The sequence below is a fragment of the Pseudorasbora parva genome, chromosome 12 (genome assembly GCF_024679245.1).
Source record: "Pseudorasbora parva isolate DD20220531a chromosome 12, ASM2467924v1, whole genome shotgun sequence".
Classification (NCBI taxonomy): domain Eukaryota; kingdom Metazoa; phylum Chordata; class Actinopteri; order Cypriniformes; family Gobionidae; genus Pseudorasbora; species Pseudorasbora parva.
The window spans coordinates 26,870,466-26,898,359 of record NC_090183.1 but is presented as its reverse complement, the minus strand read 5'-3'; the positions used below and the strand labels follow the sequence as shown (position 1 = coordinate 26,898,359).

General features: G+C 43.3%; 1 protein-coding gene across 2 annotated transcripts in view; it reads right to left on the bottom strand.

Moving 5' to 3' along the window:
* The window catches only part of rab6ba (RAB6B, member RAS oncogene family a), a 142,796-nt gene that overhangs the window by 76,784 nt on the left and 38,118 nt on the right, over positions 1-27,894 (bottom strand). For both annotated transcript variants that reach the window (XM_067459616.1, XM_067459617.1), the window contains exon 2: positions 13,791-13,849. In XM_067459616.1, the coding sequence (XP_067315717.1) occupies positions 13,791-13,849 (59 nt within the window). The remainder of the gene's footprint in view (positions 1-13,790; positions 13,850-27,894) is intronic.

Genomic DNA, 27,894 nt, shown 5'->3' with positions numbered 1-27,894 from the left:
CTTATATGTACAGCTGTGCTATTGCTCTGCTGATTCAATCTCCACACTCTATCCATTGTAAACAGATGTTTCTGTACACTGTAAAAGTGTAAAATGTGCAAACACAAAGCAGTTTAGTAAGAATAAACATGGTGCAAAACAACGCTCCGGATTTGGGATTCTGGAATCTATCATCTTCTCAGAAAGCACAACACAGTCTGTTCACAAAGCACTCATGTAATCTTATTACAGTATGACACTGTAGCAGGGCAGCATGCTTAGTTTGGTTTATGACACAAACATCGACTTATCTTTACACACATTGTGAGAGTGAAAATCAGGGGGCTGGTTGGAGCTTAACTCCAAATTCAGTGTTTTCGATAAATATTAAGCTTTGGTACAGTGACAGTGTGAAGGAAAACTGTAAGTGTTTATTATTTAATTATTTACACAGCACATTTATATTAAATAAATAACAAATATTAATCCATTTTGGTTTGCTGATGAGGTTTTCTTTTAGCATAGAAATGTAAAAATGTACTCTATGTACTACTAAAGATTAAATGCACAGCCCACAATTGGTATTGCAAAATAATGGGGAGGATATAAAGAGAGAGAAAGGCTATATCAAGGCCAGAGAAACTTCAGAAAGCTTTCATCATGCATATGTCTCAGAAGGTTGGAGTATTGTGACAGTTAGAACCTGTAGTGCACTAAAGCTGTGACTCAGCTAAAACACAAAGACATCTAAATAGACACAAGCCTACAGAGCATTTCAGCCTGGAAAAACACAAATCGTTCACATCATTTCAACATCCTTCAGATTTTATGGGTTATAAACCATGCATATAACTGGAATAAAAACATTCAAGCCTAATACATATGTCTTAGACATTTGGATATAACAGAAATTTGACAGGATGCCATAGACGCATACACAAAAGTGATTTTCCAGCGATTTTCCACTTTTGACCGCTTGAAATACTCTTGACTACTTAACGACTTTATGGAGAAAAGTCAATTATCCTCTAAAAATCTGGGTGTGACAGGAACCTCCCCTTATGACAGCAGTATTAGGAACACTGAATCTTTGTTATGAAACATTGCAAACTGTACACAATAATACCAAATTAATTGATGCAATAATGATCCAAATTATAATTGCAAAACTAAAGCATTCAAGATGTTAATTAAAGGCCCACTGAAGTGCTTTGAAAGAAGCAGTGTTATTCAATGTGTTGATAGACTGGGTAAACCCCGCCTGATCTGCTGGCGATTTGATTTCACCCGGCAACTCAGTCTGGAAACCTGTACATTCATTTCTACTGCTTCTGTTACACTTTTGTTGAACCAATCGCAGACTGGCTAATCCACCTGGCACGCTATTGGCGGGTTTAAAATGATGACAGATCAATGGGTCGGTGCCCGTTGAGCACGCCTCTTGTGGTCTGATTGGTTGAAGGACTATCCAACTGCATACAGATTCATTTAAATAATGCTTGTTTATCACGCCTCTTGTGTAGTAGAAAATACAGAGCAGACTCCCCAGACCAATGTTCAATTTTAAATTGAGCTTGGTCTAATGATAGCCAGACAAATGTGTAGAGGTAATTTCCACTGAAACAGGAAGATAGGGTGGGCCATATGGAGTAGCCCCTCCCTTTTTTTTTTTTTACATAATAGCGTTTCATTTATATTACAGCTCGGCCAAAGCCGTTACGCAGGAATGAGAGTATAGTTCCTAGACATATTGGTCTAGAAAATTGCAACCATAACTTTTCTGTCGGTCTTAGTACACAATGTAACTATACACATCACAACATGTAAATAGGAAAATGTTGATGCTATTTTGTCACTTATTGAGCAGTAGGCTAGATGGAGCCATTTACCTCCAGTCTTTGTGCGGTAACACTTTACTTGAAGGGGTGTGCATACGACTGATATGAATAATCATGACATGACACATCATGAATATGAAGGAGTTTTTATGTATTTTTATGACAACTGTCATTAAGTGTCACTCGCTCAGTTGTCATTTTTAATATAAAGATGACATTATGTGAGATGTCTTTATGACAACTTGACATAAACCAATACATCATAACATGTCAGTGTCTTTGTCATGACAACTTGACATTACCAAGACAACATAACCTGTCATAAACATGACATAGCAGATTATTAAATTTAAGAAACAACTTAGCTTTATAGGGATAACATTAAACTGTCATGTGGTCAGTTTTGATGCTGTGACTGAGGCCATTATAATGTCATACATTTTTTTCAGTGGCACAAATTTATTTTTCATTAAAATGTCATTAAGTGGTAATAGTCTGTCAAATTATTATTTTATCAGGGTCGGTCAGGGTGGTGTTGGTGAAACTGAGTGAGAAGATTAGGGTCCAGCACATCGTTCCTGGAGATCCTGCTCCGCTCCTCAGGACCGTAGTCCTCCCAATCTACCAGGTATTACATCCGGGAATGCTGGAGTGAACTGTGGGCATATTCGGCCCAGGGCAGATACTGGCCCCAGCTCTCCTGATTCTGGTGGCAGTATACCCTCAGGAATCTCCTGATCTCCTGGATCTTTCGTTCAGTCTGGCTATTGCTCTGAGGATGGTACCCTGATGAGAGGCTGACGTATACCCCTAGGAGATGGAAGAAGGTGGTCCACACTTTAGGGATGAATTGGGGTCCTCGGTCGAAAACAATGTCTTCCGGAAGCCTAAAATGTCGGAAGACTTGGGTGAAGAGTGTCTCTGCGGTTTCCAACACAGTAGGTACACCTTGAGTTACACCTTGCCACTGAGACAGAACCGCTCCGACCCCGGTCGATGAGGCGTCCACTTCGACGATAAACAGAAGATGAGGATTGGGGTGGACCAGGATCGGAGCGGACTGGAAGGTGTTCTTCAACTGGTGGAATGCCTCTGTGGCCGATGGAGTCCAGGACAGAGACTTGGGCCGGTTCTGGAGCAGAGAGGTGAGTGAGGAGCTGAGCAGGCTGTAATTCTTTATGAAGGGGCGGTAGAAGTTGGCGAATCCCAGGAAGCGCTGCAGCTGATGGTGGTGGGCTGAGGACAATGGGTGATGGTGTCCACCTTCCTCTGGTCCATCTTGACTCTATGGTTGTCTATGATGTACCCAAGAAACTGGACAGTAGAGACGTGGAACTCACACTTCTTGAGCTTGAGATAAAGGTGATGGTCTCTGAGCTTTTGCAGGACTTGACAGACATGCTCTTCATGCTCCCTCAGGTCACTAGAATAGATGAGGATATCGTCGATATAGAGGATGACAAACTTGTTTAAGAATTCATGAAATACCTCATTCATGTAATTTTGGAAGACGAAGGGTGAATTGGACAGCCCATACGGCATCACCCGATATTCATAGGGACCTGAGGGAGTGATGAAGGCTGTCTTCCACTCGTCTCCCTTGCGAATGCGAATGAGGTTGTAGGCACTTCTGAGATCGAGTTTGGAGAAGATGGTGGCCCCATGGAGCGTTTCTAGGGCGGACGGGACCAGAGAAAGAGGATAACTAAACTTGACAGTCTGAGAATTAACGTGACGGTAGTCGATACAAGCCCGCAAGCCTCCGTGCTTCTTGGCCACGAAGAAAAAGCTTGAAGCGGCAGGGAAGGTCGATGGACGGATGAACCCTTGTTGTAGCGCTTCGTGCACGTACTACTCCTTGGCCTTCTGTTCCGGGATGGACAGAGGGTAGATGCGGCCTTTGGGTAGAGTAGCCCCAGGCAGGAGGTCGATGGCGCAGTCCCATGGCCGATGAGGTGGTAGTTTGGTCGCCAACCGCTTACTGAAGACATCCTGGAATGCCCTGTAAGCTGGGGGAATGGCCACGTTGACTTGAGTTTTGGGACTCTCTACTGAGGTGGACTGGACAGGTAATGATGAAGGAACTGGCGATGATGATGGACCCTTTCGGCGAGGACGATGAATACAACGATCAAAGCAGTTCTCACCCCATTGCAAGATCTCTCTGGTGGACCAGTGGATATGCGGCTGGTGTAAGATAAGCCAGGGGCATCACAGGATGATGTCTGCGGTTGACTCCTCCAGCACCATGAACGTGATGGTTTCCTCATGCAGATGACCAATGTGTAGTGTTAGTGTGGGGGAGAAATGGCGGACACAACCTCGGCCCAGCGGTTTTCCCTGAATGGTGGGGATTCTGACGTCGACGGGACAAGGTTGACGTTGGGCGATTAACTTTTCGAGGGTTTGCTGACTGATGAAGTTTCCCGACGACCCGGAGTCGATGAGGGCTTGTGCTGCAACAGATGAGTGAGAATTACAAACGAATACTGCCGTCTTGGTAAGGTTTGCCGTTAAAGGAGGTAATTGGATGGTACTCACCGCTGGCCGAGTGGGTCGCACGGGGCAGGGCAGGGCAGGGCAGGGCGTGATGCCATGTCCATCTCCCCCACAATACAGGCGCAGATGTTGTGATATCCTGCGTTGGCTTTTGGTGGTGGTGAAATGGTATGAGTCGATCTGCCTGTGTTCAGGTGCTGGAGGTGTGAGAGGTGTTTGAGCGGGCGGAGGATCCGCAGAGGGTGAGGAGAGGCCACAGGCAGATAACCGTTGAGACACGCGGAAGGTTTTCTGGATGAGGGCCTCCAAGCCCATGAAGGACGGCATTATTGTGTAGACCACAATAAGTTGCTTGACGTCAGCGAGGAGGCCGTGGCGAAAGGCGGTGATGAGGGCTGATTCATTCCATCCGCTCATACAGGCCAGCGTGCGGAAACGCAGGGCATAGGAACTCGTTGTCTCTCATTTGCCTTTGCGAATAGAAAACAGTTGATCATGGCCAGATAATTTGGCAGTTTGTTGAAAAAATACCTCTTTTAGATGAGTGCAGAAGGCAGTGGTTGAGCTGATGATGGGGGCATTTGCTACCCATAGCGACTGTGCCCGATGAAGGGCTCGGCCTGAGAGTAATGAGATGATAAACGCCACCCGGCCTCTCTCGCTGTGGAACAGATGGGAATTCGCTGCCATATACAGGGAACATTGCAAGAGAAACCCGCTGCAATCCTCCGCCACGCCGCTGTAGGTCGCTGGTCGGGCCATGGGACTTACGTAGGCAGCTGATGAAGAAGCGGGTGCCGGTGGTGAAGGTGATGAAACGCTAGCATGGGTAGCGGTGGAGGGAGTGTTGTGAACCAGTGAGGACCGTACAGCGTGAACCAGCGTGGTGAAGTGGTCTGCGGTGCGTTCCACGCCTGTGTCCGAAGAGCTCTGCATTTGGTCTGGTCTTCTGTCAGACACAGACGAGGACACATATGGATTGCAAAGTTTAATAACAGAGGTAACGGACACAGGTGATACTTAGATGGATGGTGACACTCAGACGAAGGACGATGGAGGTGAAGACAATGATGATGAAGACGAAGAAGGTTACAGGTGAGGGCTTTTATGAAGGACAGATAGTCATGGGTGGATCGGTGCAAGACTAGACGGTGAGTGTGAAGGTGAGGAGTGTTTAAGTAGTGTTGCTGGTGATTGTGCACAGGTGATCAGAATGCCGGTAATGGGGAACAAGTGGGTGTGGCAGTGTCTGATGGCTGTGAGGGCGTGACACCATGATTTCTAAGTGGGAGAACTTGCAAAATAGCAGGGTATTCAAGTAGTTATTTTCCCTCACTGTAGTTGTATATGATGTCTGTTGGTGCCACTCTATCATTTTGAGCTGAGTTTTCAATGACTCAGTACAATTTCCTCTATGATGCCATGGTTCAGGTCAAGAAAAATATTCATGACACTGTTATAAATTAATTTGACAGAATATTGACACTTAATGACATGTTAATGACGAATTCAACTTGTACCACTGTAGTTTAGGTCAAGAAAAATATCAATGACAATGTTATGAAATAATTTGACACAGTATTGACACTTAATGGCATGTTAATGACACATTCAACTTGTACCACTGTAGTTTAGGTCAATAAATATATTCATGACAATGTTATGAAATAATTTGACAGAGTACTGACACTTAATAACATGTTAATTATAATAATAATAATAATACATTTTATTTATAATGCACTTTATATTAAACAAAATCTCAAAGTGCTACAGAATTAAAAAACAATCAACAACAATAAATAAATAAGTAAATTAAATAAATAAAATAAAATAAATAAAACTGAAAAATAAAATAAAATAAAGAAGTAACAAGTCAATTAAAAGCTCTGCTAAAAAGGTGGGTTTTAAGACCACGCTTAAAAGCATCTATAGACTGTGGAGTCCGCAGGTGGTCAGGTAGAGCATTCCACAGACTGGGGGCTGCAGAGCAGAAGGCCCGATCTCCCATAGTACGGAGATTGGCTGTGGGAGTTTTAAGGCGATACAGCGAAACAGAGCGGAAGTTACGAGTGGCTGTTTGTGTGGTGAGGAGTTCCTTAAGATAGGAGGGAGCATCACCATGGATGCACTGGTGGGCAAGGAGAGAGATCTTGTACTCAATCCTGAACGACACAGGAAGCCAGTGGAGTGATTTTAGAATGGGGGTGATATGGTCGTATTTGCGCACTCTCATGAGGATCCTAGCAGCGCTGTTCTGAATACACTGCAGCCTCTGGAGATTTTTGCTAGGGATGCCAATAAGGAGCGCATTGCAGTAGTCCAGCCTGGAGGAGATAAAGGCGTGGACAAGCTTCTCCGCATCAGCCAGTGATAGAATGGGACAAAGTTTGGCAATGTTTCTGAGGTGGAAGAAGGAGGTCTTACACAGGTGTTTGATGTGCGCTTCAAAAGTAAGCTGTGATTCCATTCTGACCCCCAGATTGGTGACTGAAGTGGAAAGTGGAATGACCTGATCAGAGAAAGCAATGCTGGTGTTAACGGACTTCTGGACCTGAAGTGGAGTGCCGACTAGGATAGCTTCAGTCTTGGAGCTGTTTAGCTGCAGAAAGTTTTGCTTCATCCACGCCTTTATCTCATCCAGGCAAGTGATCAAAGTGGATGGTGTGAGGTCAGCAGAGGGAGATGAACTTGTCCTAAAGTAAGGTTGAGTGTCATCAGCATAGCAGTGAAAAGAAATCCCATGCCGGTTGATGAGACGGCCAAGGGGGAGCATGTAGAGTATGAACAGGGTGGGTCCGAGCACAGAGCCTTGAGGGACACCGCAGGTGACATTGTGTGACAGGGATGTAGCTTCTCCTAACGCAACATATTCAGTTCTCCCAGTGAGATGAGAAGAAAACCAGTTGTGGAGAGACCAGAGAGTCAGAGAGACCAATGGTGGAATGTAAACGGTGAAGGAGGATGTTATGGTCAACTGTATCGAAAGCTGCAGTTAAGTCCAGGAGGATGAGAAGGGATGGGGAACCAGCATCTGCCGCCATCAATAGATCGTTTGTGACCCTGACCAAAGCTGTTTCTGTGCTGTGTCCTGAGCGGAAACCAGACTGAAATTTCTCATAAAGATGGTTATGCTCCAAATGTACCTGAAGCTGTGCAGCAACAACTTTTTCCAGCACCTTAGAGAGGTATGGGAGGTTGGAGATGGGCCTGTAGTTGTCATTAACATCTGGGTCTAAAGTAGGTTTTTTTAGAAGTGGTCTGATCATAGCAGTTTTTAGAGATGAAGGAACAAGGCCAGCCTGGAGGGAATTATTAATAATCTTGGTAATAAATGGACTTAAGACACTGAGGTTAGATTTTACCAAGGCTGAAGGAAAAGGATCCAGTGCACAGGTGGATGGTTTCATTTTTCTGATGATGTCCTCAACCTCAAGCTGTGTGATGATGGAGAAGCAGCAGAGATGTTGGAAAGTCCCTGGCTGTGAATCAACAGATGGGACAGGCAGAGCGGAGGTGCTAGATAGAAGCAAGTGGATGTTGTCTACTTTGTTCCTAAAAAAGGTCATGAACTTATTGCACCTCTCTTCTGTGGCTTCTGAAAAAGAGTGAGTTTGCGGTTTGAGGATGTGATTTAATTGACAAAATTCAATTTATAAAAAAAAATTCATGACATTATAATGGCCTCATGACAGCCAACATCACAACCAACCACATTACAGTTTAATATAATGTTAACCTATAAAGCTAAGTAGTTTCTTAAGTTTGATAATTAATCTTCTATGTCATGTTTATGACATGTTATGGTGTCTTGGGAATGTCAAATTGTCATGACAAAGACACTGACAGGTTCTGATGTATTGGTTTATGTCAAGTTGTCATTATCTCAAATAATGCATAAAAACTCCTTCATATTCATGACGTGTCATGTCGTGATTATGAAGGTGTCATGTCAGTCTTATGCACACCCCTTCAAGTAAAGTGTTACCCTTTGTGCTAAGCTAGGATAGCGGTGGGTGCGTCAGACAGAGTTATGGCACGCACGGAGATGAGAATGGTATGTATGGACTTATCTTACTCTGGGGGAATAAGCTAAAGTCCCAAAAGTCGGCGTGTCCCTTTAATACTGTAAAGCTGTTTGCTTTAAAGCAATCTGTTGTATAAAGTGGTAGATAAATAAACGTGAACTTTACTGTAGTGCCGAATTGCAGAGCATGTTCAAACATATGTAGCAAATTAGCTGAAGGGAAATATGAATAATTAATTTTAACTCATTATAATTTATTATGAATATTTGGATCAGTTAATAGAACTACCCTAATGTAGTAGAATAAACCACAGTCAACTAACACACAATTTGCCCAGCGAACACACAGTATTAGTTATTTATCATTAAGAAATGTTAATTTCCAGGGTATGGGCAAATAACTTTCTTACTGTTCAGTCCTACTTGAGCATGTAGCCGAAATCTGCATGATTAGGGACTCAAGTATATGAGCATGAACCTGAAATAACTTAACATGAGACATGAACAAGACTTTATTAACTAGACTTAACACTTAAACTAATCTAACATAGACATGCATGCATACAATATAGCAATGGAAAGAGAGCTGAAGCAGACTACAAGAAAGCAAGAAGTTATAGCATTGTCTGAAATTCTGCAGATCAAACCATTTGAACAAACCATCAGTTTCTTAGTTCTAACACACCCTTCTTTAAAAGGGGTAGGCATACTTAATGTATCAAATGAGACTAAGTTTAATACTTGCATGTTTCTCCAATTTGAATAAAACTGTCCTGATGCAATTTGTCGAGGCTCCAATTGATCTTTGCTGACGGTATCATGAGAGAATATCAGTAGGAGTCAGATGATCTTTGGTGAATAAAAAGACAAGGCCATAACCTGGCACAAACGGGTCCTAGACGAGGGCATAAATCTCAAATTTGACCAAAATTGACATTTTTCACTTGTTTTGCCTTTAGGTCATAATTAACCGGTGATACATTTTTCTAGCTTGGGTCATATATAGGATTAAAAGGCTTTATTTGTCCTTTTCCATGAGAATTAAGTGAGAGTCAAAACTCTCTCTAAATTAATTTAGGTCATAAATACAAACTTATCTTAAACTTGTCTTAATGTGTCCTGTAACCGGACGACTGGTTCTGCCTGTGTGTTAGTAGGGGGATGGTTCACAGAACTTGGTTGGGAGAGTGAGTTTGCTGGGTGTATGTGTTGTGCACATTGTGTGTATGATTTATCCAGAGATACTACACACATCCACATCGCTATAATCATATGCTTTCTTAACTGCTGTTTTCTGACCACTGTCATTTTTGTTGTGTGATTATTTTATAATTGGGAGAAAAGCACGGAGCACATTTCTCATATTTATCTAAACTAGGAGGTGTCGGGATGTTCTGTAACAGTATATCGCTGAAAAGGTATTTTGAACTTCGTAGAGCGAAAAATAAATTTGCTGTGAGCTTATCGGGGCCTTTAGGTACTAAAACAGTACCATCTCCCAACAATTGAGTTCAAGTGAGTTTTACTGTGACTCTTTAACACTAAAAATAACTTTCACACACAAACACTAGTGCTTATTCCTACATAAGCTACCTTATATACAAATTTGATCAGCTCTTATTTATTAGAACATACCATTTCTATAAAATTAACTCTTGCCTCAATTCCACTCCACAGACATGATTAAGAACAAGATCTAAAAAAAAGTCACTCAATACAATAAATGGGATACATAAAACGTCTCGGTTGACTCCTCGAGACATATAGACTAAAACATATATTTTTTTAAATAAATATTTAAAAAAATTTCTTCATGTATAAAACTATTATGTGAATGTAGTATAATGACTTACTACAACTACAGTGAAGTCACAAGAATGGTCATGATTTATTTAAAATCTGAGGCTGTTATGTTCAAAACTATGAATTTTATGAAACATTTTCTAAGACCATGTTAAGATTTTTTTTAAAGATGGTTTTATCAAATAAGTTTGTTGGCCTTTTGAAGTCTTTTGTCTAATGTTTGGCGAGGAGAACAGCTCAATTAATGCTACAATGTGCTCGACGATCATTTCACACTTGAATGTATGAGACGTAATCCACATAATTCTTTTGTTATGAATCTTAAAGGGATACTTCACCGCTTTTTCATATTAAACTATGTTATTCCCTTGACTAAAACAAGTTGATACATACCCCTCTTGTCTGAGTGCGTGCACTTAATCGTTCTGACACGCGGTGACGATCTGATAGCATTTAGCTTAGCCCACTAAACCCAGTTCTTTCACTATGGTACCAAACAGAGATCAAGTTAGAAGCGACCAAACACCTCCACGTTTTCCCTTTTTAAATACAGTTACACGAATAGTTGAATGATCAAGTATGGTGACATAAAATAAAACATGGCACTTTTCTAAGCGGATTAAAAAGGAGAACTATAATGTATGGCAGAATAGCACTTCTGAGAGTACTTCGGCTCGGCGCAGTAAAAAGTCCCGGCTGAAACATCCTCCCTCACATCTCCCCCTGCCCCTCTTATTTCTGTCAATTACTGGGCTTAGTGGGCTAAGCTAAATGCTATCAGATCGTCACAGCGCGTCAGAGAGATTGAGTCGAGAGAGGTATGTATCAACTCATTTTAGTTAAGGGAATAACAGTAATATGAAAAAGCGGTGAAGTATCCCTTTAAGTGTTTTTTTAATAGCCATTATTCAATCCATTATAACATGTATGCCTGCCGAAATGGCTCATTAACAGCGCAGTATTTCATTTAGTAGTCAACATTATCTAGTCTTTCTAAAAGAAAAAGAAAAAACTAAACTAAACTAAAAGCACATTATGAGAATTATTGTAACAAAATAGACAAAGCTCCTGGTCCAACAGGTGCATTAGAGCTTCAGTTAGCATCAAGCTACACAACACAATTTAAAAGATTAAAATTACACCTTCATTCGTTATGTCACTTTAGACCACCATCGAGTGTTTTTATTAGTTTCCTGTCGCAATATAATGGGGACTTCATTCAAATGGTGATGTTAAAAAATGTTAGATTTATCATTTTACATGGAGCTAATCACTACACCTGTTAGCAGTCATAATGTGAACATCCATTATTGATATAAAATAGCCGAAATCACATGAAAAAAATTCACACAAAAACCTTATTCCATAAGGTGTATTTATTAGCTTCTTAGTTCACGCGTAGAAATGCAAAATAGGCTCGTTCATCACAGAGCCAGAATGAGGAAGTGTCCACACAAAGTGTCCACACGTGCGTCATGTGGAGGGCAGTACTGAACATGTCATATTTTTGACAGCTCAGTGAGCAAATGAACGCCTGATGACTCATATCTGATGCATATTATTAAGAAGAGACCCAGAGAGAGCTCTGTGCATGTTTTAGCTCTTATAGATTGAATAATTTAGTGAGAAATGAATAGAAATGGTATTCTGTATGACAAAATATTTTGCAAACATGTGATATGTCAATATTTCTCCAAATTTGAGCCCTTTTGAACTAAGAGCTAAACTGAAAGCTGTTCTTTGCGATCTGTGTGAACACAGCTGCTGCAGACGAGAGAGAATTATTGTGCGTGTGATATCGCATTCAAAATATCGTTCTTAACGGATCGATTATAATGCACTCCTGACATGAATTTAAAAAAAAAATGTCACTGCAACCCAGTTTTATCATAAACAGTGTTCAAATATCGAAGCTGGAGTCTTTAATCTGTCTGATGATACGGAGTTTGTCCATATAAAGTAAGAGTGTGATGTTTTAATGAGCAGTGAATGTTGAACAATAGTAATCTGAGGCTGTCTGTGATCTTCGAAAGGCATGGGGTTAACCTTAAAAAGTTGAAAAATATGAATTAAACATATTTATTTTTCTGTATTGTGACACATAACAAAGAGTAACATTGAAAATGTTCAAACGGGTTCTATAATTGGTTATTGATTAGGGCTGGGTTTCGATTCAAATTTCAAGAATCGTTTCGATTCCGATTCTCAAGATCTTGAATAGTTTATCATTATTCGATTCGATCCGATTAAAGAAAGCATTTTTTTCCAGCTGTTACCTGAATTACAGGACTGTAGAACTCTGCAACATATTGATACTATTATTATAGACATTCAACTGCAAATGAATGAGGTATTGACGGTTATAAAGAACAATCCCCCTTTCAGAGTGCTCTAGTCAGCGAACATCAGCTGTCAGCTGTCATGACAAGGCAGCCATTACAACTTCCTTGGCAGTAAGAGCGCGCTGCAGTGAGAACGGCTGTGACGTAAGCCGCGTACTTTGACATAGAGTATGTCAATTTTAACTTACTCTAGTATTCTCTGTCCGCAGCGATTCTTACCGCAGCGGAACAAGAGAAGAGGAAAGGGTGAGGAAAACTAGGTCTGTCCGCGGCGCTTCTTCAGCACGGTGACGGCGGCATAGTAACGAGTGCTTCGGCTTGAGTTTATATACTCTAGTATTCTCTGCCCTCTGCGTTTCTGGCGTTTTCAAAGCTGCCATTTTCGTTGTTTTAATGTTCTTCCACCTCGCGCACATGCATGAAAATGTAGGCCTATTATTAAATCGATCCTCTGAGTTACGGATCGATCTTTATTGATTGGTGAATCGATTTTTTCAACACAGCTATTGTTGATTGGATTTTAAAATGTCGGTTTTGCTATTACAATGAATTTAAGGTACAGTCAATTGTGAAGGGTCAGGGTTTAAGAAGACTAAATGATTGGAGAAGTCCAGAAAATGTGACCAGGGAGAAGTTTGTTGTTAATACTGGAAGATGAAGTTTTCATTTCTTGATGACTTTAAAATCATCCCAGGGAATAAAATAATGTCATTAAACAATCACCCATATACATATATACAAGCTAATTAATCTCACAGATAGATTCCTTTCCTCTATAACAGGCTCTCTCACAGGTTTAATTAAAAAAGATCAACCTCATTTAGACAACATTTCAATGTTTCACACAGCATGCTTTCCATCCCCACATTATTCAAAAACAACAGTCTAACAGTATATCAACCTGTAGTGCTTCTGCTGAATCTACACCTGGCTCACCATTCACCAAGAGTTTATCTACACATTATAAATAGAATCAGTTCCATTTGAAACTGACCATACAAGTTTATTTATCTCTGCTGCTGCTAATTCAGGAGATCAGGGTGACTATAGGGGAGAGGAATAATCAAATTTCGCAAAAGTGTTTATGCTTATTCAATAACCCAACAACATTACAATAATGTTGAACATTTATAATCAATTTGGAAGAATTGTCCTCACAACTGAAAGACTGAACTCAGCCCATTATGTTTTATGAAGATTGTGTGAAATGACTCTTTGATGCTGCACAATAAGGGGAGGGACACTTTGAGCTCTCTGAGTGACGGAATGACAAGGACTTCAAGCGGCCCGCCAGCTGCCTACCTGATATGTGTTGTCAAAGCTGTCGTACATGAAGCGTGTGATCAGGGAAGTCTTCCCCACTGTAAGAGAACAAAGAGAAGAGAAACATTAAAATAGAAGCCATTTGAAAGCAGACGGCAACTGAGGAAGCCAGTGAAGCCTGCCTGGGCTTACTGGATTGATTTGCAAGCTGTGGGCTGCCAACTGCGCTAATTGAAACCTCTGCCAAGAGATCTAATCATTCAATAGGAGTCTTACCCAGAAGGTCGTCAGTGAATTTATGGAACCATTGAAAATCATTGCATTAGGACTAGGGCAAAGTTACCATCTTAAACCATCTCAGTCTTAGATTTGAAAGATTAAAAAGGATTTCTTTCGTGTGAGAATACACTTGATTTATCATCAGCAGTCATACGAGACATTGAAATTGCTACATTTTCCAGGGCAGCGCATAACAGTGTTTTATTTTCACATCTGCATTTCATGAGTGGTAATATCCTCATTCTTTTCGAAGCTCCAGGCAATAAAAAAGGTATTAAAAAGGTAGATTATTTAGATTGTACTTCTTTTAGGGCAGGTTTATTAAATCTAGGGTAGAAAACAGTTTAAAATATCCCAGTAACAGCATCACAAAACCTAAACTCAGATGCGAGACGGCAATAAAAACATCAGCACAACTTCGTCTGCCCCGCTGACCTGAGATTCCCCTGAGACGCAAGAGAAAAACACAAGAAAATATACCTGTGTAGATAAATGGATGAATTTACCCACACCCACACACAGAAAATAACTCTGAGCTACAGATCAAATAAAGGAGAGAGCAGGATTTCTCATGGTTGAGAAGTCTTTGCAGCGAGTAGACTGGAGGCTGCAGGTCACAAGTCATTTAAATGCTAATTTTCCCTAAGACACTGATCTGTCTCCGTTTAAAAGCGAGGAGGTTCTAAATTAATGGGGATCATAAGGCTTTATCTAATGCTTTTGAGTAAATACTGAATTATGGTTTGGGCTATGCCCCCTTCCCTCCCTATTAAACAAACCATGATTATTGAGTGCACACTAAACCGCTGGATGGAAGATAGCCAGTCATCCCTGCTATAGCTGACACTGAGAGGCAACCGGCCACAGCATTGCATATATAAACCATCAGCTGCTACTGCGGTGTGACCAATGGGAATAAAACATACACTCAGATTTGCTTTGCAGCATATGTAGGTTGAAATATTGGAGATTTATATTTTCTCTAGGAAAATTCATGTACAGCAGTTTGGGGTCAGTAAAACATTTTTTACGTCCATTCTTCAGTGTCACATGGTCATCAGAAATCATTCTAATATGCGGATTTGGTGCTCAAGAAACGTGTGGTATTTTTATTGTGTGGTTTCATATTAGTGGAAACTGAGCTACTTTTTTTCTTTGATGAACAGAAAAAAAAGTATTTACTGTCACTTTTGATCAATTCACTGCATTCTTGCTGGAAAAAAGGTATTAATTAAAATCTTACTGACCCCAAATTTTTTAACAGTAGTGGACAGAAATGTAAGAAAAACAGACGACTCCAGTTTATAGCAAGCAGTCTTTTCCATTGTATATTAGAATCTCGGACAGCTCAAGCTCTGTTTCTTATGAATAGAGTGGTGGGCATCTAATTTTAGTCCTGTTAAATATTTAATATCATGTCATTTAGTGGAGCATAGGGCATCCAACATTTTTCAGTTAGTCACTTATGCCAGACACCAGAGCAATAGCTGGACACAGGGCTTAGTGCTTAGCCTTTACTGTGATAGATTGGATTTGGTGCTTTGACTCCACTAAGAGCACACATTAGAGGCACAATCAGATAATGGATACTGGATAAGGAAATGGGAAGGAAGAGACTAAAGTAACTAAAGTATGTTGAAAAATGTAAGGATAAGCTGGCAGATTAATGGGAGAAGCTGCAAATAGAATAGATAAAACGTTTAACAATCCCCCTATATATATATATATATATATATATATATATATATATATATATATATATATATATATATATATATATATATATACCACGAAAGGTACATTACAGAGACTGTTCAAAGCTGCACAGAGTGCCTCATACATTCACACAAAAATTATACTACCATTTAAATTTTCGGGAAAAGTAAGATAAAAAGAAAAGAAAAAAAGAGTACTTTTATTTAGCAAAGGAGAATTAAATTGGTCAAAAGTGACAGAAACCTTTACACACCTAGAAAAGATTTCTATTTCAAGCAAACGCTTTGCAACTTTCTATTCATCCTTAAAAAAAAAAAAAATATTATTAGAGTTTCCACAAACATAAGAAGCAGTACAACTGTTATCAACATTGATGATCATAAGAAATCCTTCTTGGGCACCAAATCATCATATAAGAATAATTTCAGAAGGGTCATGTGCCACTGATGACTGGGCTGCCGAAAAGTAATAAATGGCATTTTAAAATATATTAAAATAGAACAGTTTTTTTATTGTAATAATACTTTACAAACTTTAAAAACATTGCAAAATAATAAATGGTAGATGTACATTTGAAATACTGAAAATATGAATAAAACTAAATAAATGTTTTAAATATTAAATATAGAAGCATTAAATCAATGAAATGTTAAATGATAAAACATTGCAAAAAAAAAAAAAAAAAAAAAACATACTATAAATAATTGATGCTGCTTTTAATTTACACAAAACTAAAGCAGCTTCAGACCACCCTAGTGCCATGTTCTAACACATTAGTTTGAAACCATGATTATTAATTGATGAATAAGTAAATTAATTGAATGTATGTTCTGTGTTACATAGAATCCAGTAAAAACTGGCTTTGGCCAGATGTATGAAACTGCAATATGATACAACATTTTAAGTCAAACTAAAGTTATTCTGACTCTCGCTGATGCAAGTGATTATGAGAAAAACAATACCTCACCTTGAGTGAAACAATGACTTGTTTTGTATGATATTTTTCATTATTAATAAGTCTTAGAAATGAAATCAAACAAGTGTGAAATCTTTGATAAAAAAATAATAAAATAAAAAATAAAAAAACATATACAGTGAGAGATTAAAGCTTAACAAATCCAGCTTTCATTGTGAGCATTTAAAAAGACATATTTAAAAAAATTATCTTTCTTCCTAGTTGGCGCCAATAGCCTCGTGGTGTTCCTTTCAAAATACTGTCCCATCCAATTAAAGGAACAAAAACATAAAATAATTCTTCTTTTTTTTCAGCATAAGAACGCAAGCCATACAGGTTTGGGACAACATGGAAATGCGTACATGATGACATCATTTCTGAATGAACTATTTCTTAAAATTAAGCTGAAAAGACTATAATTGGCTATGTAACGGCAGGTACCTATTGACAACTTAGCCCACATACATTGACAATGTGCCACAAAAGGTCAATGTGTGTTTAATGACTCTTATTTTCTGGGCAATAACAGTGAAAATAGCACTCCAATAGCTTTTTTTTAGCCAAGACTATAAGGAATATGCTTATACCGAAATTGACTTGGAAAAATAAGCCCACCCAGAGAAATTCTTTTAAATCCAAATCTTATTAAAAAACCATACTGATAAAACATGGACGCAACCGACAGCAGATTCCTCTGGTACAGAGATTCGGGTCTTTGATATCTCTTTAATACATACTCGAGGCGCCGCATGATAAATGTTAGCAGACACACCAAGAACTCCTAGAACTGAATTTAAAACCATTTTATTTCATCACTATTATATATTCATGACAAATCCACTCATATATGCTGATAAAATCCTCAGTACTTAATGTTGTCAAACCAAGTTTCGGGAGGGAAACACTCTGAACTATGTGAAGTGCCACAGACAATCAGCAATTTTAATAATGAAAGCTTATCAGTCCAGCTAATGAACTTCATTTTAGGCAAGTTTTTGTGTCTTATCATGCAGGAATTATTTAAAAGTAATTAGTGCTTCTGATCATTAGCATGCATTATTTAGCGGCATCTTAGCTGAAAATACAAGGGTCATGTGGAGCTCTATGAAATCTTTTATTTTTATTTTATTTGAAAAACAGGTTTACTTTTTAAATTAAAATATAGAAAAATGAAAAAAAATCTGTAAGTCTGTTAGTCTTCTACTATACAAATACAGTTTTTTAAATTACTTTAAGAAGTATACATTTTACTATACAATGGTAATATAACCAAACCAAACTTTTATTTTGAGAGCTGTTTAATCACAGAGTTTAATCACTGACACTAGTTCATATCACAATTAGTTTTTGAGCAATTTTACGCCTTCACTTCTAATTTATGTGACTGATCTTTTATTTGGTCCACCCATTTTCTGTCTGTAATTATAGTCATTGACTCATTGTTCAAGACATCACATAATGAACTACATAGAGACAAAGGATGCAAGAAGTGCACTGGAAAGCAAACAAACAGCACAAATGTTGCTGATCTATCAATAGTGACACCTGCACCAGCTTTCCTTAATGTATCTCTGTCCGTCAGCTATTCGCTCTTTTCCATCCGTTTCCCATGAAAGCTTGTGTTTACAAATTATCTGATTCACCACACTCAGCACAGACTGAGGGGCATAAAACACATGGAGAACAATTAGAGGGCCATTAGCTAAATTTTGTCGTTAAAGGCACAGGGTATGAAGAAACTGGGAACTGAAGGTCTTTTCCAACTTAGGAATGATAAACAGTCACAAAGAATGGTTCTTTACACAGAATCATAGTGTCCATTGCGTGTATTTTGGCATCCTCCTCCATGCATCCTATTGTTACAGATCATGTGTGTAGGTCAAACTCACAAAGGCAAAGGCGAACTTGGAACAGGAAACTTTTAATTGAAATACCACAGGAACATCCAGGCACACCACTTTACATGAACGACAACGACAATGGACAAACACTGATCGGAAACTAAGAGCTAAATACACAGGGCTAAACTAGGTAATTAACAGGACAGAGGTGATAGACATAACTCATTAGGAAGACTGGGGAGAAACTAGGTCACGGGGGCTAAACTCAAAACACAAAGAACACAGCAGACAGGTTATACATGTAACATTACGCCCCCTCCAAATAGGCGCGTCCTCGCGCAGCAACAGTTACATCAGAGGAGGGTGGGAGCGGGCTCAGGAGGAGGGTGTGAACATGCACGGGCAGACACAGAAAGTCCAAAACAAACACCAGTTCAACTGAACGGGGAAGTCCATGGGGGGCGTGGAAGGAGGGAGGAGCCAATGGGGAGCCTGGAGCAGGAGCCAGGTGGTCCAGAGACCAGCCAAGGTGAGACCCCAGGGCGGAGTCGGAGGAGGGAGGAACCATGGGGTTGATGACTCGTGGGAGACACCCTGGGGACGACCAACGAGGAAGCAGCCACTGATGGAGACCCCGGAGGAGCAGCTAGGTCGATGAGCCCACACGACACCAGAGGCCCAGCAGACCGAGGTGGAGCCACAGCGACGAGCGTCCTAGGTGGAGCCGGAAAACCACAGGACAGAGGCTGAGCTGGTGGGACCGAGGATGAAGGCGGAGCAAAAAGGAAGGAGGAGCCAGACAAAGCAGAAGGTGGAGAAACGACAACGGCTGACCAAGGCGGAGCCGGAGAGACAAGGGAGCCCGTTGGAACCGAGGGAGGGAGGAGCCAGGGAGTAGCCAATGTGTCGACGGCCCGCGGTGGAGTGTAGGGGAAAGAGACCAGCAGTGATGACAGGAGATCCTCTGGGCGAGACGGCACTGCTGGACAGACATCTCGAGGCGACTCCACACTGCTTGTGGGAGGAGCAGAGGGGATGACGGACAGCAGTGTGGTCGAGGCAGAAAGGCTGGTAGACAGTGACGGAGGAAGAGGAAGGGTGGGTGGGAACTCTGAGGGCACAGGAGAACCTTGGAACACTGGAGAAACAGGGGTTACTAGAGAGACAGGGGTTGAGGGAGAAATGTCTGAGTACCAGTCAATTAAGTCCGCCTCGAAGATGTAACGCAGTTCCTCGAAATGGCCACCAGAGATCCTCATCACATCCACCGCGGTGGGCTGATTGGTGGGGCTCCTCTCCCAACCCTCAAGCTCCACAAGGACTCCCTCCATGATGGATGATGTAGCCGGCTCACGCACCTGGTCAGACCCTCGCTTTGGTCCGGGCTCCGGGGCGATGACTCCTCTCAACCTCTGCCTGGGTTCGGGCTCATTGATCGTAGTAGAAAAAGCTGAGCGAGCGGTCTGGGAAGCGGGACAGGCACGCAAGCTGGAGGAAGTCCCGGGTGTGTGCCTCGAGCGGGCGGTCTCCCTGCTCCTGGCAGAGAAGCTGGACATTGGGGAGGGCCATGGGAAGACAGGGGAACTCAAAAAACCACAAAGAAAACGCCGCAAAAAAACTGTTTTGGTCCGTCGTTCTGTTACAGATCAGGTGTGTAGGTCAAACTCACGAAGGCAAAGGCAAACTTGGAACAGGAAACTTTTAATTGAAATACCACAGTATAGTTTATGGCAAGGCCCCTCCCTAACTACCGGTGTGGAAGAAGATGTGCCACACTATGATTGGACCCTTGGTGAATGAACATAAACAAATGTTCAGCAACATCAGATAAGATGCCAAGACAACTGCCAGACACCTCTTACATGGCAGGAAGGGGGGACCTTCTGCACCCACCACCACCAAAGAGAGGACTTCTCATTGGTCTACAAGTGGATTTTAACCACCAAACTCATTCCAAAGGTTTAGGCAAGTGCTGCCATAAAAATTCCTTCAGGACCTCCTGGAGGCAGCAGCAAAAGAGATGCCACAGAGGTCTATCTAAATCCATTCATACACATGTTTGGAGGTCTTTAATGTATATGAACTCCAACTCATCCACCTCATCTTCACACAAAGTACAGTTTATGTTAATGGTTATTGACCGTAAAAACAACAGACCATGGGACTGTTAACAACAGGTTAAGTCAAAATATAATGAATATGTAATATGGTGTGTATGTATGTATGTATGTATGTATGTATGTATGCATGTATGTATGTATGTATATATTATATATATATATATATATATATATATATATATATATATATATATATATATATATATATATATATATACATACATACATACATACATACATACATACATACATATATTACTTTTTTTATTTATTTAATTTATTTATTTTTTATTACGATTAAATCACACTCTTTTCGTGTGATTAATCGCAATTAAAAGCACACTTGCCGTAAAATTAAGCATACGCCATTTATCTCATTAAACATTCATTTTATCATCATTTTCTATATCCAGCAAAGTAAACAATCAGAAAACTGTATTTTCTGCAAGTTTCAATGATCATTGGAGACTCCAAAAGGACACCAAATAACCAAATATAAAGAGTCCATAAAATTATATTATATAATAAATTTATACACACCTAAACACCCATGAAAAAACATTACAGAAAAAAAGTTATAGAATTCACAATGTAGTGTGTATATACAGAGCAACAACAAGATTGGCGTTTTAGACCTCAAGCTGCGATACCAAACAGGACCACACGGAGACGCCAAAAAACTCTCCTAAATCAACTGCTTTTACTGAATAAACCTACGATTACTAAACACAACAACTTTCAAATGACAAATCAAATCCTTCCTGAGTGTGTGTGTGTGGAAACAGTGAATGTACTATGTGTTTGTATATGAATGCAGCATGTGATCAGTGATCTAGAGTGTGCACTTACATGGTTTGTTCTTTGTCCATCAATATACCATACTTTCACGCGCTTACTGTACGACACCATAATTGTGCTCTACAGAAACAATCGCAGTATACGACAGAGCTTATATTTTAAAGCAAAGCACTCACTGGAACGAATAATTCACTAAAACGCAATGTGAGTCTCTATTCTCTCTGACATGTTTGAATAAATTTGATTACTGGAACACTAAACACTGAACAACAGAGCTTAATGGCTTAAAATGGCCTGATCACAAACAAAGAAGCATAATCGGGTTGCAAAGTTAGAATGGAAATGTCCTCCTAGGTTACAGATGCTGAGATGATTGTGACGGTGATAAACTATTTAATGATCATTGTGGCGAGGGGGGCGTGGTTCAGCGAGGTCTGCAGCGGGAGAGAGGGCCACGGGACGAGCGGTAAGTGAGTGGGTTGGACGCAGATTAATAACACCTGTCTCTTGTTCTAGTAATGAGCGCGGAGACGGGATAAAACACCAGCGGAACCGGAGACCGGGGAGAGAGAGAGTCGGACTGTTGATGCACAGAGACCCTGAGTATACCGGAAGCCGGAAGTGCGTGACCCGGAAGTGATACAGAGACTGAGCGATATATGAGAAAAAGACACACGAGGAAGTGTGCACGTTTGTGTTTGAGTGAATAATAAATAAGCATCAACAGTCCTGCCGACCCCCGTGTCCTCTTCCTTCCTTACCTCATCGAACTCGTTACACTGGTGCCGAAACCCGGGAAGGAAGCAGGACAGAGCCGCCGCCATGACAACGCCCTCCGCCTCGCCATTTGCGGAGATCATCACCTCCCTCGCGGTCCTCCACCAGGAACATCACAAGGCATTGCTGGACCTTCGGACCGAGCAGGAGCGCCGCTTCGAGGCCATTGTCCAAGGCCAGCAAGAGGACCGCGAGCAGTTCCGGAGCTGGATGGACCGGGAGGTTCGCGCCGAGGCCGCTGGGCGGGCCAGCGCACCGGTGCACGTGCCCCTACAAAAGATGGGGCCGGAGGACGATCCCGAGGCCTTCGTGGACCTCTTCCAAAAAGCCGCGGAGGCCTGCGGGTGGCCCCGGGCACAGTGGCCGGTGCGCCTCATTCCACTGCTATCCGGCGAAGCCCAGGCGGCCGCGCAACATCTACCGGTTGCGAACCTCCTGGACTACGATGATCTGAAGCGGGCCATTCTTCAGCGGGTCGGCCGGACCCCAGAACAACACCGCCAGCGTTTCCGCTCCCTGGAGTGGGGCGAGTCCGGTCGACCCTTCGCCTTGGCCCAACAGCTCCGGGACGAGTGCCGCAGATGGCTGCTGGCCGGCGGCAGCGACGTGGACCATGTCGTCGATCTGGTGGTGCTGGAGCAGTTCATCACTCGGCTCCCCAGGAAGACCGCCGAGTGGGTCCAGTGCCACCGGCCCACGTCGCTGGAGACGGCCATCAATTTGGCGGAGGACCACCTGGTGGCGTGCCCGGGGGTCGGCGCACCCCCACTAACTTCTCCCTCTCTCTCTCCCCCTTCTCTCTCTCTCTCTCGACCTGTCTCTCTCCCCAGGTCCCGCCCTCCAGGCCCTCCTCGCGTTTCCCCCAGAGGCCGGGGTGGGATGGGCCCTGGACCGTCTGGGAGTTCGCGGGTCCCGCCCAGGGGGGCGGGGCCGCTGGGGACGGGTAGTGACTATGGATCCGGTTCCGCCCCCTATCCGCGCTCAGCCTCCAACCCACTCCCCGCCGCCGGGGCGGCGGGTAGGCCTGGGCTGGCCTGCTGGCGGTGCGGTGATCCGGATCATTTTGTGGACCGATGTCCGATGATGGACATCGGAACAATGATCCGGATCCCGGACGTCCAGCGGACCACCCCCGATCAAGCAGGAGAGTACCAAATTCCTGTAAGTATCAAGGGGGGTACATATCAGGCCTTGGTGGATTCAGGATGTAACCAAACCTCGATCCATCAAAGCCTGATTCAGCCTGGGGCGTTGGATACAAGCCGCGTGGTTAAGGTGCGGTGTGTGCACGGGGATGTGGTGGAATATCCGGTTGTCCCAGTCACGATACAGTTTAGGGGGAAAAAGCATAGTGTTGAGGTGGCGGTTAGTCCCCACCTCCGGCATCCGCTAATTCTGGGGACGAATTGGCCCGCCTTTTCGGCGTTATTGGGGTCGTTGTGCGCGGATGCCGCTTGGGGAAACAAGGCTAGGAACGGGGCGGTGCGAGTGCAGGTTGGCGAGGCTGATACGGGGCCCTTGGGAACAGCTTCAGAGGAACCGAGCGGGGTTGAGAGACTGATTCTCTCGGACCGCGATGACTTCCCTCTGGAGCAGTCTCAAGACGAGACGCTAAAACATGCGTTTCAACAGGTCCGCACCATCGACGGTCAGCCCCTTCAACCCGCATTGCCCGTCACGTATCCTTATTTTGCCATAATTAAGGATAGGTTGTATCGAGTGACCCAAGACGCTCAGTCAAAAATGGATACAACCCAATTGTTAGTACCAAAGAGCCGCCGGGAAATGCTTTTCCAGGCGGCTCATTCGAACCCGATGGCGGGCCACCTGGGACAGGCGGCCACGCTGAATCGTTTAATGACCCGATTCTTTTGGCCAGGCATTTATGACAATGTGCGCAGGTGGTGCGCGTCTTGTCCTGAATGTCAGTTGGTGAACCCACTGGCCGCCCCAAAAGCGCCATTGCGCCCTCTACCATTAATGCAGGTCCCCTTCGAGAGAATTGCGATGGACCTCATCGGGCCATTAGAACGATCCGCACGCGGGCATCGTTTTGCGCTAGTTATCGTGGACTACGCGACACGATACCCGGAAGCAGTGGCTCTCCGCAACATCTCGGCGAAGAGTGTTGCGGACGCACTGTTTCGTTTAATCTCCCGGGTGGGGATTCCGAAAGAAATCCTCACTGATCAAGGCACGGCGTTTATGTCACGCACGTTAAGCGAATTGTACGGATTACTGGGCATTAAATCCATTCGAACCAGCGTCTATCACCCACAAACAGACGGCTTGGTCGAACGATTTAATCGCACTCTTAAATCCATGATCCGTAAATTCGTACAAGAAGACGCCAAAAATTGGGATCGGTGGTTAGAACCCCTCTTATTTGCTGTGCGCGAGGTCCCGCAAGCCTCCACGGGGTTTTCCCCCTTCGAGCTTCTCTACGGGCGTCAGCCCCGGGGGGTGCTGGACGTCCTACGAGAAACTTGGGAGGAGGGGCCTTCGTTGGCCAAAAACGAAATTCAGTACGTCATGGACTTGCGAACAAAACTCCACACATTGGGGCGGCTATCTAGGGAGAATTTGTTGCAAGCCCAGGACCGCCAGAGCCGGTCATATAACAGGGGTACTAAACTGCGCAAATTCACACCGGGAGAGAAGGTGCTCGTTCTACTCCCAACCTCGAGCTCAAAATTAATGTCGAAGTGGCAGGGGCCGTTTGAGGTCGCACGGCAGATAGGAGAGCTCGATTATGAAGTGATACGATCCGATAGGAACGGGGCACGTCAAATATATCACCTCAATCTGCTGAAAAAATGGAATGAGGTGGAATCGGTGTTGTTGGCAACGGTGATCGGGGGAGAGGATGATCTCGGGCCAGAGGCGAGCATTAAAGCGCAATCAGTCGCGCTGGCCCCTGGGGGAGATCACCTCTCACCGTTACAACTCGCTGATTTATCGAAATTGCAGGCGGAGTTCGCCGACGTGTTCTCGCCCCTACCGGGACGTACCGACTTGATTCAGCACCATATCGAGACCGAGCCGGGCGTGGTAGTTCGCAGCCGGCCGTATCGCTTGCCTGAACACAAGAAAAAAGTAGTTCAGGACGAATTAGGCGCAATGCTCGACATGGGAGTAATCGAGGAGTCCAACAGTGACTGGGCGAGCCCGATAGTTTTGGTCCCCAAAACGGACGGCTCGGTCAGGTTCTGTGTGGACTACCGCAAGGTGAACGCTGTGTCGAAGTTCGACGCGTATCCAATGCCACGGGTTGACGAATTGCTTGATCGGTTAGGCTCGGCTCGATTTTATTCGACACTGGACTTAACAAAGGGCTATTGGCAGATCCCCTTGTCTCCATTGTCCAAAGAAAAAACAGCTTTCACCACGCCGTTCGGATTATACCAATTCGTCACGCTTCCTTTCGGCTTGTTCGGGGCACCCGCAACCTTCCAGCGACTCATGGATAGGATTTTGCGTCCCCATGCTGCATATGCTGCTGCGTACCTAGATGACATAGTGATTTATAGTCACGATTGGCAGCGGCATATGCAGCATGTGAGGGCGGTCCTGAGGTCGCTGAGGAGAGCGGGGCTCACGGCCAATCCGAAGAAGTGTGCGATTGGGCGGGTGGAAGTAAGGTATCTGGGCTTCCACTTGGGTCATGGGCAGGTGCGTCCCCAAATTGATAAGACTGCCGCAATTGCAACCTGTCCGAGGCCCAAGACCAAAAAGGAGGTAAGACAGTTCTTGGGGCTGGCGGGATATTATAGACGGTTTATACCAAATTATTCGGACCTCACCAGCCCTTTGACCGATCTTACTAGAAAGGGGCTCCCAGATACGGTCCAGTGGACGGAGCCGTGTCAACAGGCTTTTACCCAAGTGAAGGCTGCCCTATGTGGCGGGCCGCTGTTACACTCCCCTGACTTTTCTCTCCCTTTCTTGTTGCAGACTGACGCGTCGGACAGGGGGCTGGGCGCAGTCCTGGCCCAGGAGGTGGAGGGGGGAGAGCGGCCGGTGCTGTACATTAGCCGCAAGCTCTCCAAGAGAGAAGCTAAGTACAGCACCATAGAAAAGGAGTGTTTGGCCATCAGATGGGCCGTTCTCACCCTCCGCTACTACCTCCTGGGGCGGGAGTTCACTCTCTGTTCGGACCACGCTCCTCTCCAATGGCTCCACCGCATGAAGGATACCAACGCGCGGATCACCCGTTGGTATCTGGCTCTTCAGCCGTTTAAGTTCAAGGTGGTCCACAGGCCGGGTGCTCAGATGGCTGTGGCCGATTTCCTCTCCAGAAATGGGGGGGGGGGGGGCTGCAGGCCGGACGGCTCCCCGGCCTGAGTCGGGCGGTGGGGGTATGTGGCGAGGGGGGCGTGGTTCAGCGAGGTCTGCAGCGGGAGAGAGGGCCACGGGACGAGCGGTAAGTGAGTGGGTTGGACGCAGATTAATAACACCTGTCTCTTGTTCTAGTAATGAGCGCGGAGACGGGATAAAACACCAGCGGAACCGGAGACCGGGGAGAGAGAGAGTCGGACTGTTGATGCACAGAGACCCTGAGTATACCGGAAGCCGGAAGTGCGTGACCCGGAAGTGATACAGAGACTGAGCGATATATGAGAAAAAGACACACGAGGAAGTGTGCACGTTTGTGTTTGAGTGAATAATAAATAAGCATCAACAGTCCTGCCGACCCCCGTGTCCTCTTCCTTCCTTACCTCATCGAACTCGTTACAATCATCTAACTGCGTGACGAAAATTACGTTAATGATGCAGCTTCATGTACTTCTGTGATTTATTTGCGGTAAATTGTTTTAAAGTGTTAAGGAATTTAAATTAAGCATGTTCATACGTAAATGGTGACAGCCCTAATATATTTATTAAAATGCTCCTATAGTAGGCTACATGACATTGTTCTCAAGCTGTTTTATTGATATCCTTCTGGTTAAAAACATTGATTGACATGAGACAAGATTTATTTTAGTAAGTTGTACTGTACTGATGTTCATTCATGTTAATTTTGTGCTGTAAATAGTAGTAAAGAGGAAGAGCTGATTGGTTCATGTGCCGCTTGAACTGAGGCGCTACAGAGATCGGCCATATTAAAGAGCTGCAAAATCACATTTGTTGTTTGAATTTTTAATAAAATTGACATCATTTGAATGATGTTATTAAAAGTAACAAACATATTAAAAACTGCCTTATTAAAAGTAACAAAGCACAAAGATTATTGCCATTATTGGATGGCAGCGCTACAAATAATGTGAGGTTCATTCATCAAGAGAAAACAGTGTAGACCAAAGGTGTGTTTACACTTGTAGCTCGGTTTGCTTGGCGGACCAAAAACAACATTTAGCCCTGGTCCGCTTAGCATTCACAATGGCATTTTAACTTCGAACCTAAAGGCACAGGGAAATCTTCACGACCTGATTGGTCTGCTTTTATTACATATATTTCGTGACTGAACGTACAGGACATCCAAATAAATGCTGTGTGCTGGAATAAATGCTTTAATGACCAGCTGAGAACTTCGTCACACACATAAGCAAAGATCTGCTGCGAGGAGACCTGGTCCTGATGCCTGTATTGAACTGTGATGGACAAACTTGAGTCAAACATGCCATAGTGTGAACACACCATATCTTTCTTCTTTTTTT